We start from the raw sequence: 15,895 nt of genomic DNA on the forward strand, positions 1-15,895 counted from the left end.
ACCATACCATAAGGTTCTAATTTCTTGATAGTTGTTAGACTGTAAATCAAATAAATAATTGATAAATTTTACAGATAGCAAATTATGTAATCACTAATGACTTTTTTTGTAATTATTTTAGTTTGTAATAGTTGTTGTGGACAGTACAGACAGAGAAAGGATTTCTGTAACTAGAGAAGAACTCTATAAAATGTTAGCCCATGAGGTAAGTAGGATTCTGGCATTAGATGTGTGTTGGGGGGATATTTTTATCACATTTTTACTTTCTATTTTCTCATGGGGATATTATTTCAGATTTTCGGAGAAAATTATTAGTCTGCTGGGTTTGTAATTTTGACACTTTCCAATTTGGAAGTGTATGTGGAAGCAGTAAAAAAGATTGTGGAGTCAGTTGTAGATTTTAACTCCATTTATCTTAGATAAATTTGGTTTAGAAGTTTTCCTGGACAAAAAGATCTAAAATGGCTTTCATTTTTCATTTTAAATAGATTAATCATACAGAGGATTATCATTAAGACTTTACAGCATCTTATTTCTAAGACATACAGCAAGTTCTGATTATAACTCAGTTATCTGACTAATACTTAAATTGGTTGCCCTTTAGTCTCTGATATTTTTCCCTCAACTGAACAAAACTATATAACTAGCCACATTTTCTTAGTCCTTTAGAAATATAACTTAACATAATTTGAGAATTAAATGGACTGAATAATATAGTCAGTAATGGTAATGGTAACTATAAAATCATATATTATTTGTAATAAAGTTGTACCTCTGTGTTAGCAGAGTTTTGGTTCTAGGATGCCCGTAGGTACCAAAATCCAAAGATGTTCAAGTTCCTTGTGTAAAATGGTACAGTATTTGCATATAACCTATACACTTCCTCCTGTATACTTTAAGTCATCTGTAGATTGCTTATAATATCTAGTACAGTGTAAATGCTATGAAAATACGCAGCAAATCCAAGTTTTGCTTTTTGAACTTTCTGGAATTTTTTTTCCTGAATATCTTCAACCTGAGGTTCATTGAATCTGTGACTGCAGAACCCATGGATGAGGAAGGCCAACTGTAGTGGCATCTGATTATTTTTGCTTGCCTTTTATCGCAGATGTTACTTTCTCAACTCGAAGGTGGAAATAGAATAGTAAATACTTAAATGTGTTGTATAATTTTTATTTGAGTGAAATTTTTAATAAAGCTTAAGGAAACTTGGATATCTTTGTAATGAAGTTTTATATTGGTTTTAATATTGATTCAATGGTTTGCTTTTGTGATTTTCATTAAGAATTTTGGTATGTTTCACGTGTAAGGAAACTTGGTGAAGTAGTTATGTAAATTGAAGTTCCTGTTTTGCTTGTGGTAGTCATACCCACCAAGATGCTGTTTTGAACTGATTCTAGCAGTTGTGTTAAATCCTTTGGAATTTTTTTAAAAAACTCATCTTGCCTTTGTACATGTATTTAACAATTTTCAATTCTAGTTTGAGAAAAAGTAAACAATAAAAGAGGCATGGGCTAAGGCTTTTTAAAATTTCCCCTTGGCATTTTACAACAACGCATCATTCTTCAGTTTTTACCAAAGAGTTTTTCTATTTTATGAAGACTTTATAAAAAGAAAAATAACACACAAAATGTGTTTTGTCTCTTGACTATATTTTTTACTCTGTTAATAGGTAGCCTCCCTATTTGATTCTTACTCTAATTGGCCAATATGTAGGACATCAGTATTATACAAGTCCAGAGAGTAGGGCTCTAACAGAGTCATTGGATTTTATGAGTTGAGTCATTAACTTGCATAGATCAGTTAACCTCATCTTTTATGGATTAGCACACTGAGGCCCAGTAGTTTATGTGACTTGATGAGCTTTTGAATTTAAGCATTCACATGATTCAGGCTCTTTGCTAGGAAAAATAGTAAAAGCCAGAAATAGAGCCTAGCTGGAAAGTGAAAGGAGAAGGGATGAGACTACCAGAAAAGACAGGAATTACAGGTGAAATTGGGAGCTAGAGTTAAGTTAATTAACAGGGTCAGGAAGAGCCAATAGGCGGAGTTCTGGGGAGGAGCTTCCAGCTCAAGGATGAGAATTTGAGAATGAAAAACGAATTTCGACATGGGTTAGTCAAATGCTTCATGCATACCACAGTAAACAACAGTCTTCTTATCATCACCAGTAGTGATTCTGTGTTTTATGAAATACAGAGCTACAGCTTTTAAATACATTTCTGAGAGCTTCATCTTAAATGAAGCGCAAAAACTTTGAAACTCATGGATTTTTTTAAAAATTCCAAAAACAAAAGAATAGATAAATTTTATTCAGAATGACTCAACTTCTAGTAATCATCTTTACAAATGGAGTTTGAGAAACAAATTGACAACTATATATGGCATATAGACAGTGCTAATAAGTAAATATGTCTTGTGTGTGCTACTATTCATTTCCTTGACAAAACTAGAAACTGTTTTTAGACTCTTAAGAACAGAAGTCTGTGGTGTGTAGCAGAACTGTTTCAAAGTGTTTAAAATGCGTGATGTACAAAAGATCACCACTCTTTACCTTGTACTTTGACCTCTTGTTAAGTCAAGTTAACAGCCTTAATCCTGTGTATCTCTTTCTACTATTAGCATAATGCATACTTTATTGTGAGGTTATTTTAATAAAAAGTAAAGGAAGACTTAATTTTCCTCTTTTCCTAAATATTTAAATGTAGATAACATAGCTTTAAAAAAAAATCAAGAACCTTAAATAAAATTTGAGCCTTTAATATCTAGAAAAATTACATTCAATATGGGTTTTTTTCTTTTTTTTTAGACATTGCAGTACCTAGCTCTGTTTCATAGGTTTTCCAATTTTCAGTCTACAGGCTTCTCCAAATAATTTTGTTACTAAAAGTGATGAATATAGGTTACTTATAAATAGCATAAACTATGTGTCCTAACTTGTACCAAATATTTCTGTTGTCAAATATTTCTAAAGTTTGTTCTTGAACATGCCAGCATTACCTGGCATGACCTATATAAAGATTTCAACACATGCTGGCAAGAGATAGTGAAATCTAAACGATAGGAAGATAGAAATTAAATCCCATGGAAAGTCCATCTACTCAATGATTCAGCCATATATCAACTATTGATAACTGTTCCATTTTCCAGTTAGGATAAGAGAAAAAAAATTCATATACTTGATAATGCATATGAGCACTAATTATAGGTCATCCCTTCAACTTTCTGTCTTATATAAATAGACAGGTGATCTGAACTATAGGTGAAACAAATTGAATTGGAACTCTCTTGGGGGGGTAGTATTTTTTTTTTTATTTATTTTTATTTGAAGGATAATTGCTTTATAATATTGTGTTGAATTCTGCCATATATCAGCATGAATCAACCATAGGTATACATATGTTCCCTCCCTCTTGAACCTCCCACCCCATCCCACCTTTCTAGGTTGTCACAAAGCATGGGTTTGAGCTCCCTGAGTCACACAGCAATGAATAGGAACTCTTAGAACTTAATGTGTTTAGAGCAGTGGTCCCTGACCTTTTTAGCACCAGGGACTAATTTTGTGGAAGATGATTTTTCCACAGTCCCGTGGAGGGGAGAGAGATGGTTTCCTGATGATTGAAGCACATTACATTTATTGTGCACTTTTATTTCTATTATTAAATCAACTCCATCTCAGATCATCAGGCATTAGATTCCAGAGGTTTGGGACCCTCGTTCTAGAACGAGTATCCCTTTTCTGACCAAGTTATTCAGGTAACTCTGTCCTTATCTCTAGTACTGTAGTGCTGTCCTGCAGAGGGCACTGTAACTAAGTCAGTCTCCATTGTTTATGTAAAGCACACAGCAGAACTCCTTTTAACCGAGTAAGAAATTTACTACTTCTGTTGTTTATTTACTTCAGAAAGAATGAAAAGCCATCGAGACTCTCTTCTAGCAAGAGTAAAATAATGTGGAACAATGTCTGTTTAAACCTACTGAAGACTCTTGCTTCAAATACACATACACATGATTGAAACCAAAATATTCTCACTGAGATCCCTGAAAAGAAGATGGCATTCAACAGAGTTGGAAACACTTGCAGACATAGCACCAAAACCTTAGTTTTCTCTGTATCTCTTAAAATACATAGGTAGAATTTTATGTGAGTTCAGTCCACTAGTGGAGTGGATCCATCATGGTTTCTTAGTCCAGTATTCACAAATGGACTTTAGGATATCTATGAACACCTTAAAATTGTACAAAAACCTTTTTGGGCTTATATACATATGTACATTTTTACAAGGGAGAAATCCATAACTCGCCTTAGGTTTACCAAGGAAGCTCTACCTAAAGTATAGGTTGGGCAAGAATTTTGAAAGCTCTTGAGTGCCACACTAAAGAGTATTGGGGTTTGGGTGGTTGTTGTTTAGTTGCTAAGTCACATCTGACTCTTTACAACCCCATGGACTTAGCCCACCAGGCTCCTCTGTCCATGGGATGTCCCAGGCAAGAATACTGAAGTAGGTTACCATTTCCTCCTCCAGGGGATCTTCCTGACCCAGGGATCAAACCACTGTCTCCTGCATTGGCAGGTAGATTCTTTACCATTGAGCCACTTGGGAATCCTGGGGGAATGTTAGACATGTACTAAATTGGAAGATGTGACTGTTAAATAGAGCACGTAGGACCATAAAAATGTAATCTAGGACTGTAAGAAATATGTAAATACATGCAAGTATAGATTGATTAATTTAAGTGTGTTCAGTTCAGTTTGATGTTTACTTTCCATCATAAGAGCTATGAGATACTTTTATGTAAAGTAGTTGAGAAAATTTAGGTAACACAGATTATCAAATATAATCTGTTAAGTTGGAAAGTGTTGAAAAAATGAATTGACCTTTACAGTTTTGTTTACTTTTGTAGGACCTAAGGAAAGCTGGATTGCTGATTTTTGCTAACAAACAAGATGTTAAAGGATGCATGACTGTAGCAGAAATCTCCCAGTTTTTGAAACTTACTTCTATTAAAGATCACCAGTGGCACATCCAGGCATGCTGTGCTCTTACTGGCGAGGGGTAAGATGTCTTCATGAATAACATGTATTTAGCTTTAAAACATGTATTTCTTTTTAGAATCAAATATTTATGGTTACCATGTACAGAACTTTGTGAGGGAGAGATTCGTAAGACACAGTCCGTGCAAGTCAGGAAATAGTTCCTGCGCTGTTGGTGAGACTTACATTCTAAGAAAGGAACTGGCACCTGCTGAGTATGTCCTATGCCTTGCATGCTTTCTATAGGGTGTATCATTTATTCCTAACAGTCATGTAGACCAGTTATTTTAAATTCATGTTTTATGCATAAAAAAGCTGAAATAGAAGATTTGCATGAGGGACTAGTTTGCAGATATGCCATCAGTGTTGCCGAAAGGGAGTTCCTGCACTTCAAAAAATAAAAGAGTTAGAATTGGAGAGAGTGTGGCAGGAGGGTCCTTGGCCCTGGAGGGAAGGGTGGTGCCTGCAGTAAAATTTTGCCCTAGTCTAACGCCCAGGGGTGAAAGGATTTCAAGCAGGCAGAGCTTGTCAGCACTGTTATAGGTAAGATAAAGAACATATAATGTTATATGAGGCATAGCTAGATGGTGTCAATAATTCAGTATTTGATTTACCCTTCTCTGTGACCTTAAAAGGAAGGGAATTTCTGCCACTGCAGGTAAAGAATGGAATTTCTGCCACTGCAGGTAAATTCGTATCTATGCCTCAAGCTTCTGCCCTTTTCTAACACCTGAAGAACCCCACCCCCAAATTTAAGAACTAAATTGGAGATGAAGCCGAATCTTAGGGAAATAGAAGACACAGTTACCTGATCACAGACATTTGGAAGAGCATAGTTATTAGAACCTCAAAAAAGCAAATCTGTTCATTCAAAAAAAAAAAATCAGACAATACTGACTATCCACATACTCATTTAAGTAAAAATATCTTCTACATAGTTCTTTGTCAAATAGTTTGTATACATATAGGATACATATATAGATATTGGTGTATCTTTATTTGTATAATTATCTTTATCAAAAGTCTTAAATCAAAAGCACTGATTATAATACTAAATCTGACAACAAAGATAAGTGATCTAGGACTCAAAAGATTTAACTTATATACTTTGAGTAATTGTGTGGAAAATATATCATTAGTTAGGATACATATGAATTTTGGCAGTTTTAATCTGTTAAGAACATTACTTATTAAATTAATTTTTGTGGCAAATATATATAAAACTGGTCATTTAACCATTTTTAAGTGTACAATACATGGGCATTAAGTACATTCACAGTGTGATACAGCCATCACCCCCCTGTATTTTGAGTTCCTGCAGTTTTATTTTTAAAAGGAGACATCAGCAGATGATGCCATCTTTTCAGTTTTGGGTTTATGTGGTCTTCCATTTGCAGGAGTTAGCAAATGGAAATGTTTGGTTTAGGGGAAATGTTGTTTCCTGTGTAATCTGACCACCTTAGTCTTGGTTTTAGTATTGGTGACATTTTGACTCCCGCCTCTGTCATTTGCTCACCTCTCTAAGGTCAGGCTCCCTCTGTAGTATGGGAAGGGTTCTGGTCCTAGTACTGTGAAGATTAGGTAATGGATATTAAGTGCTTAGTGCAGTCTCTAGTTTGCTCTTAAGTAACTCCTGTACCTCTAACAGTGTAGAATTAATTAATTTACTCATCTTGTTACTGTATCATTTCCTATGAGTAGTTTAAAGGTAACGAAGTAATAGGAAAAAAGTATGAGCCTGTACCAAAACAATCGTTTATTTACTTCATTGCCCTCTTTTCCTTCTATTTCTATTGTCTTTACATTTTTAGACTTAGGCACAAAAATCTGAGCTCTGGCTTTTTAAATATTAATGTGGTAGCATTGTTTCTCATATCTGTAAAACCTCCTCATAGATATTGATTGATGCTTCATAACAGTCCTTCATTTTGTTATATTTCCCTCTTGCTAAATAAACATTTAGATTCTTTTACCACAATAAGTATCTCTTTCTATATTTTGGATTATGCTCAATTACCCATTGTTCAATGATAACTGGTGTTAGTAATATGAGATTTTATTTCCTTCAGATTTTTTTAATGTATAGATGTCACAAATACTACATGCATACTTTGTTTTAATAGCTGCTATATATTAAATATCCTGCCATTTCTACTTCATTTATATTGTGAGCATTTTGTCATATTGTAAAACAATCTTTGAAAGGAATTTTTTAATACATCATCATATGAATGTTCCATAATTTGTTAAATTTTTTCTCTATTGCCAGACATCTAGATTTTACTATTTCCTATTAAAAATGCCTTCATGAACAGTAATGATACATAAAAACATGTCATTATCTTTTTTAGGATATATTCCTAAAAGTAAAAAAAAGGGTAGAGTGTTGGTATTTTTGATACTTCTTACTAAATTACTTTCTGTGAGCATTCACTGTGTAATTATTGAGCTTCTTTTATGTATCCAGCAGTATTCTATGCACTAGAGACATAACAGAACCAAAAATGTAGTTTTACTGTATGAAAGTAAAGCACCCACATTGAATATTACTGATTTTTCTAATGTTTGTTGTTTAGATAGATTTAAAAAATGGTATCTTCTTTTAGTTTGCTCTTCATAGCTTTTTAGTTGAGAATTTGATCAAGATATTTTATTTTCTTTATAGATTATGCCAAGGACTTGAATGGATGATGTCACGACTTAAGATTAGATGATCTCTACTGACCTCTTCTCATAGACTTTGTGTAAATGAAGTGCTGGACTTTCCTGAAAGCTGCAAAAATTAATGGTTTAGATATATTTATAATAAACTGATTTAAACATTTAAACTTTTTCTATAAGAAGAAAAATTAAGACCACTTATTTGAAAACACAGATGAAGTTTCACCTTTCAATCTGCTTTCTCATTAGTTCCTTCCAAAGTAAGGTCTTAAAGCTGTGATTGACATTTTTCTCATAATGAATCCTCTCAGGACATTGTGTAGCCTGTGGTAAGTACAAAGGGAGAGGAAGACATTTTTAACTTTCAGAGCTTTATCATCAGTATAACCCTCCCTTGTTGAATGTTGTTCTCTTCCTGTTCCATTAAGTCAAAATACAAATCAGCACAGATACTCAGTTTCCAATATTTTAAAATGTAATTATGAAAAGTATTTTGCATAAGGTTGTGTATGTATTGTGTATATACCTCAAGTTTGAGTTAATGGCTTTGATTTATGTTCTTAAAGAAAAGCAAATAACACAAAAACTAATATCCTTGGTTACAAACATAATGGGATGAGTACTGGCATTGATGGTGAGTGCCATTTTGTACTTCCCCTATGTTCTCTGTATCATACTAACCCACCCCCAAATCATTGAGCTGCTCTTTTAAAAAAAAAAGAAAGGAAAAAGCTTCACATTGTGTCCCTAATTTTTTATTGAGCAGATCACATACATGTAAAGCTGTAATCTAGCTTGAGTGGAGTATCTGTCATATTCTTGACTTAGTATTACTGGTGGACAGAATAGCACACTGAGCACTTATCAGATTTCTCCTTTTATTGGACCTTATGCCATCTAAATTTACTGGGTGAATTGTTAATCCGTTAATTGGCCAATCATTAACAGATTAAAATCACAAAGTGATTTTTTTCGGCATTAGTTGGAAACTGTTGTGTGAAATATGTCTACCAAGAGAAGTATCACACCATAAACAATGTCAAATAATTTAGCTACAGTCTTCTTAGATACGAAATTCTATGTCAAGCATTTAAAGTGAATTTGAGATGAAAGGTGAAGCGTATTTTCTAAGCAGTGAAGATAATTTCTTAATTTGAAAATTTCTGATTTCTTATCTTAGGAGTTGAAATAGTTTGAGGTTTTATTTGTGTCTAAGTTTCCTTTTATCATCTTACACCACATGAATGTATTGTTTGACAGTTACAAAATACGAATTTTTTTTAATGCTTTTAAGAATTTGGTTTAAAAATTGATCAACATAATGTATTATTTTTATTAAGAAGTAACTTAGCCCCCAAACTTTTTATGTTTACTCTGGTATTTCTTTTTTCTGGATCTGAAAACCTAGGGTATTTCTGTTGTAACTATAAGCAAACTTATCCTAAATGTGTTAAAACATATTCTTGGGTACTATGTTGTTGTATCTTTCATGCCCTGAAAATCTGATGACTAGTGCAAAACTGGTGTGTTTTAGAATATTGCAAGGGAAAAAAATTAGCTTTAATACCAGCCTTTTAAATTTCAAAGATTTTGATGAGAAATAGTACATACTATAATTATTGACAAAACTCAGAAAATTCCTGTCTATAAAATACTCATATAAATCCAAGTCAGGCATGGGAGATCAGTGTTTAAAATTATATGTTATATTTTGTTTTATATTTATATTATGTTCAAAATGCAAGTATAACGCTTTAGTATTTGTCAACTTCCTTTTAAAAAGTAAATCCTAAACTACTAACTTTAGTTGTTCATATGTCCTCATACTTTTTCAAATCACTGTAAGGAATTGCTTGTATATTAAAAACCCAAATCTATTTTGTAGATGTTGCAGTGTCATCGGAAACAAATACTCTGTAAAGTAACCCAGCAAATCCACACCTTTAATCCTTTTTGCCTTTCAATTTGAGTAATTATAATTTAGTTCCTTGGATTGCCGCCACATCAGTTCAACTGTATACCCGCACAGTCCGTCCCTTGTCATCAAGGTGTTGGCCAAAATTTAATCTTAATCGGATGTTTAAAGCGTGTGTTACCTTGTTACAATTGGTGTAGTGATTGACATGGCATCATGAGAATGCATGTACTGTTATACCACATTGATAAAACATGCTTTTTTGGTTATCTTCTACCCTCTAGGCCAAGCATTAGAAATAAGATGGGTACCTTTATTGTTGTTTTAGTCACTGAGTTGTGTCTGACTCTTTTGTGACCCCATGTGCTGTAGGGTACCTTTGTACTTGTGCATAAAACCAGAATTACATCAGAAAAAAATTTTTAATTTGTAATGTGAAAATACATCAAAATCATTTTAACAGTATTACTTACAAATAACATGGAGCACCTCATGAATAGTCATGTTGGCAATTTATATGTAGTTTTTAAGTGGAATTAAACAAAGGGCATTGTTTTTGGTTTTTTAATATACTGTGTTTGGGTTAAACAAACATCTTATTTAGGGTTATTATGCTCAACTTCGAAAAGAACAAAGCTCCATACCTCTGTTCATGTGACTGGATTTAAATATCTTATGTTTGATACTAATTTTGAAAATTGTGTAACTTCTCTCAATACCATGATAAAAGGAACCATATTGCTAAAGGCATTTAAATATGTTTAATTTTGTCATGTAGCGTTTAGAAAGTATATCTTACACATTCTAATGAGGATCCTTGTTTGAAGTTTTCCAGGTCTATCTTCTTTGGCCCTCATGGATGGGCAAAGAATACATTGAAGGCTGGTGGTTTGGTGTGCAGAGGAAAGTGGGTAGGGAATATGACATTTTGCCTTAAGAATAAAAAAGTGCTTCACCTGTTGTCTGGCATTTTTAATGCAGGTAGTTAAAGTGATTTTTAGAAGCACGGCATGGAATAGAAAAGAGTTTCTGTTTTCTGGTCTTCAAGAAGTGCCTAGTAGGTAGTGACAGTGGGATCAGAGAAGTGCAGGGCACTGAGCAAAGGCAGGAAGTCCCTGAGACATTCTTGTCTCTCTTGTCTGAGTGTATAGTATTAAGATGCCTAGAAATGGGATTCTACTGTCCCATCTCTTAGGCACTTTACATTTCTTGCTGTGACTTCAGCAACCACATACAGTACAGACAACCTCAAAATTTGTCTATATTAGTGTAAATAGAAAAACTGTAGACAACTTTCTAGTTTTCTCTGCAGGCCTTTTCGGGAATTTATCTGTCGTGTTCTACTTTGTATATAGGGGATAGCAGCACATCCCAGACTATCTGTGAATTCTGGGGTTATCTTCTCTCAGTTGCCCAGTTGTATCCTGAAATGAATCCATCTTTCAAGGCCAGGTTTTGCATGACTTAACTTTGAACCCTGCCACTGTCCCAAGTATAATCTGGAACTTCTTGCTTTGGGATTGGCTTTCCCATAGCTCAGCATCCCCTGCACTCCTTTCCCCATCAATGAAGATATGTTCTCTTGGTCCTGGAGATATTCTCAACTTTACCTATATCCATTATTCTCCAAACTGCTAGCCTCTAAGTTGGTTCTCTGGTCTGTGCTATCCTCCACTGGCTTGATTCATTGATTTGCACTTTGCTTATTGGAGAGTATTGTCAGAGTTGTTGAGTACAACACAAACTGGCTTGCTGTGTACACAGCACATAAATGCCTGCAGTAGAGTCCTTTAAATTCTACTGTATTTAGCATTTTAATACTTCTTATTTTTAGCTTCTCACACTGAAAAGTAGATTCAGAAAGATAAGAGAAGTACCTAGACTGCCAGCTCCTTGAGCTGCTAGTTAGATGTGAAAGGGATTAAGTTATACATGTATTCTCTTCCCATTACCAAAAATGAGGTATGTGTTGAATAATATCGTACAAATAATATGAGAAGAAAGACGACAAACCAAATCATATATATAGTGTTTAACCTGAAGCCATCCCCACATCCTTAAAACCATAAACCACATCCCATTTTTCCCCCTCACGTTTACTTAAAGAACAGAGGTAAACATTAACTGTCTAAAGGAATTAGTGATGAGACACTTATCGTTACAAACTAAACCTGTTGAAATGAACTTTAAAAAACATCAGAATTATCAGCCATCATGTTTCAACACTATGGATGCAGATTTAATATAGAAAATAGTTTTTTTTAAGTTCTGCTTAATATAAAAATAATACTTCTATATCATGCTCCCACAAAGAATGTGTGGTATTTAAGACTGGTATGGTGGAGTAAAGGAAAGAAAGAATTTAAAAACTTTTATGCTGAAGAGTGACTGCTTCTATTAAACCCTAAAATTGTGTATGGAATTATTAAGAAATTGTAATAGGATACAGTTGGGTTAATTATGCAATATATCTTATCAATTGTCTAGCCCTTGTGTATTGTTCTAAAAACTAAAGTTTAAATCTTTATGGTCTTGCCTGCTAGATATTATGTTCTTTGGTAGAGAATTCCCATAGTCTGTACTCAACAAGTGCCTAAAATTGATTTGTGTTGATTTTTAAGTCCATCTAATAAATTATATGTGTTTTCTATGGTATTATATGTGCTTGGCTTACTGATGATACAGCCTTGAGGGTTTTTAAGTCATAATTTTTGCTTTGAATAAAAAGCCTTGAAAATGAAAATACCCATCCTAACCCTGAATAAACCACAGGTTAAGGAAGCATGAGCAAAACCATTTTTTCCTCTTTCCAAATACAAATATTCCCTGACTCCAGTGTTAGTTAATGCCAAAACTAGAAAAAACTCTGTTGCTGTTTTTTAAAATAGTTTTAACACACAGAAAGTTATATTGTGTGTTTTAAAACCTTAGTAAAAGTTTGTTGCCTGTGTAAGAGTAGCCTCTTAATTCTCCTCATACTTGGTGGTTAGTAATTTTGTCATATCATTTAGATCTTGAGCCATTTCATGTGCATGCACACCAGAATCCTTCCTCTTTAGATTCTTCTTAAAAAATAAAATATTTGATAGGATGCTGTTATGTTTCTCATATTCATTCTTCTTTTTCTTTCATTTTCTTTCTTTCCTTCTTCCTCCTTCCTTTCTCCCTCCCTCCCTTCCTTCTTTTTCCTTCCTCTTTTCTATCTTTTCTTCCTCCCTTCTTCCTTCCTTCCTTCCTCTCTCTCTTTGTTGACTGTGAACTCTAGGGGCAAAGGCTTGACTTTTTTCAGTGATTTACAATTATATTTTGGTTCTATTTTAAACAATCTTGCATGAAAAGTGAAAGGTATATGTGAAATTAATTATTATAACACATACTATTCTCTTCCCAAACTTCTTACATTTGTGATATAAAGAATTCCTCTAATTATTTTTGCTTGAAATAGTCCTTTAGATTAGAGTAGCTTTTTCTTACTTTATGTCCCTCTATGGTTCCTTAAGAGGAAGTGATACCTGCAGAGCACTTTTAAAGATATTTTTTAGGTTAATGTTCAAGATAACACATTGAAAAGAAAGCTATAATTATGTCCAATGAGGGCTCTTTTGGTTGCTAGAGATAAGGAAAATGTATACTGATTTTAATTTGTGCTTAAAATACATTTTACTAATTAACTATTGATTTTTAAATATGACAGATTCTTCTTGTAGATATTAATCTTCCTTACTGTATTTTCCTAGAGAAACCTAAATGAGGATGTGTTCCAACTAGTCTCTGTATATTGGCATATATGCTCTATGTATATTGACATAATTGAAACTGCATTTAATATACCAAATTAGAAACTTTTTGAACATTTTTAGGTTTATTGTATTAAATTTTCTGATTTCATACAAGGTTTTGACTCAAGCTTTGTATGCAAGAAGAGGTGGACATTTTTTCTTATCTCTTTGTCATTTTATTAACTTGTATTTCTCTGTATCCTAGGAAAGTTTTACATTCAAGAATTGTTCCAAAAAGTGATGATCTTAGAGCACTTGGGTGCTTTTATATTTCATCAGTGCTTATATGTTACTTACGTAGGGAAATAATGCTTCTGGACCTTCCTGACAAGACAACTTTGTTGGTGACTGGGGGATACTTATGTTGGTGCTCATGTTGGACGTCATGGCAGATGATGTAGGGACTTCTCCATTGGTAAAATAGTGCAGTCAGCTTTTTTGCAGGTGTGTTACTTCATTATACTTGTAACATCATTCTTGTGTCCATAACTGACTGAAATGTCAAGCTCCAGAAATGTAAGGCACTGGGTCAGGTGACCAATTGTAGGACCTTGTTTATAATGAAATAAATAATGTTAAGGTATGTTTGAGGGGAAATAACAAATATGACTTTACTGGTGAGTTTCCATGTTTAATATGTATATTAACTTTTTTTTAAGTTGCATGTAAACCTGGTATAAAGTATTGTCTTTGCTTTATGCTTTGAGTAAAAAGAAAAAAAAAAAGATGAGTTAAATTGTTACCCTATTATGTACTATTACAAATATCTTTTCTTTTAGAAAAGGTTAATTATAATTACTATTCACATGTCCAATGTTGTCAGTGTTTTCATTCTGGTTTTTTGTCTGAATGTGTGCAGACTTGGTGATGGTAGCTCTGTTAACTGCCCAGGACTGAGATCACCAGGGCAGTTGAAAAGGTATGACAGGTGTATTCTGCAAATGGAAAAAAAAAAAAAAAATGCTTGTCCTGATCTCTAGGATCCTTTTTCTGGAACTTAGTCAATTAATAGCATTCTATCTTTTATTTCTAGGTATTTGAATTGGACATGAATGAACCTGATAAATAGTGACCAGTTTGTGTGATTGATTTGTCTTGCAATGTGAGGAAAGTCCAGTCTTTTTGTTTCAACTGAATATTTTTAAAGTGAACATTCATGAGAATGGTTGATAGTAAACAGAATAAAAAGGAGGAAAAAAGTTATGGATGGCAGGAGCAACATTCCCACATGCATGTTTATCTGATTATTGGTCTGTCTTTCTCCTAGAATATAAGCTCTAGACCACTGTGTTTACCAATCTGTGTCTCTCAGCACTGAACACAATGCCCTAGTACGTAACAGGTGTTCAATTTATATGTGTTGACAAATCAGTGAACAAACTATTAATATTTTTGTGCTCACTCCCCCATGTATGAATTTTCTTATCTATGTGATTGTAGCATAGAACTACCTCATTTAATTGTTTCAATTAAGTCATCTCAATTTTTATTTAATTCTGCCTTATTTCAAAAGGAACTCAAAGTGACTATATATTTTTCTAACTAGTTCTTCTAATAGAAATAAGACTTCTTTTCTTAAAAATGGCCTAAAAGCATCATGCAGGACAAATAAATATGTACAAATTTTATTTCTTTGAGATCTGTGTGACTCTGCATCTAGGAATGTCAGGAATGGACCAGAGTTTGTGGTTTAGCATCTGCAGACATTGAAATAATAAATGGTACAACAGCTCTTTTGGGAAAAGATCTGGGTCATCATCGTCTTGATCTTTTATGCCCTTCCTCGTTTTAGTTTTCACATCTGGAATGTCCTCTTTTTGGTGGTAAATAACCTTGTCCCATGAAAAGAGTGGTATTTTCACAACAGAAAATAGCCTCTGGCAGTCCTTTTGAATGTGTTCCTTATGACTTCCACCAACTTTTTGGGAATTGCTTGAGTTAGGCTGCCTGAGTGACCAGCTTTTCATATCACTGCTAAGTCACTTCAGTCGTGTCCAACTCTGTGTGACCCCATAGACGGCAGCCCACCAGGCTCCCCCGTCCCTGGGATTCTCCAGGCAAGAATACTGGAGTGGGTTGCCATTTCCTTCTCCAGTGCGTGAAAGGGAAAAGTGAAAGTGAAGTCGCTCAGTCGTGTCTGACTCTCAGCAACCCCATGGACTGCAGCTACCAGGCTCCTCTGTCCATGGGATTTTCCAGGCAAGAGTACTGGAGTGGGGTGCCATTGCCTTCTCCTTCATATCACTACATGCCTTACATTCTAGCATATCATTCTATATCAAAATGGATAAAGTCTTTTTGAAATAGACCCAGTGTTTGAATTATTCTACTATTTAAATCCCCAAATAATATTCTACTGTATTTCCATTATTTTCTTTTATAAGGAACATCGTGATGGACAGCTTCCACTGAAAGTTGTTTTCATAGTTCAGAGTATTCCTTTATTTCTTTTGGCTGGAATCCCAGGAGAGAAACTATTGGATTAAATGGTTTGATAGGATTTAA

General features: G+C 33.9%; 1 protein-coding gene across 5 annotated transcripts in view; it reads left to right on the top strand.

The window, feature by feature from the left end:
• The window catches only part of ARL5A (ARF like GTPase 5A), a 43,698-nt gene that overhangs the window by 13,697 nt on the left and 14,106 nt on the right, over window positions 1–15,895 (top strand). For 4 of the 5 annotated variants that reach the window (XR_014079055.1, XR_014079054.1, XR_014079053.1 and 1 more), the window contains exons 4-6: window positions 122–205; window positions 4,906–5,057; window positions 7,701–8,025. Coding sequence is in view for 1 of the 5 variants with exons in the window: in XM_081578078.1 (XP_081434204.1) it covers window positions 122–205; window positions 4,906–5,057; window positions 7,701–7,749 (285 nt within the window). In the remaining 4 variants the exon portion in view is untranslated. Of the gene's footprint in view, window positions 1–121; window positions 206–4,905; window positions 5,058–7,700; window positions 12,267–15,895 lie in introns of those variants that run through there. The other variant, XM_081578078.1, reaches the window with a different exon arrangement.

The sequence above is a fragment of the Giraffa tippelskirchi genome, chromosome 3 (assembly GCF_054371585.1).
Source record: "Giraffa tippelskirchi isolate mGirTip1 chromosome 3, T2T-mGirTip1v1.2.pri, whole genome shotgun sequence".
Lineage (NCBI taxonomy): Eukaryota > Metazoa > Chordata > Mammalia > Artiodactyla > Giraffidae > Giraffa > Giraffa tippelskirchi.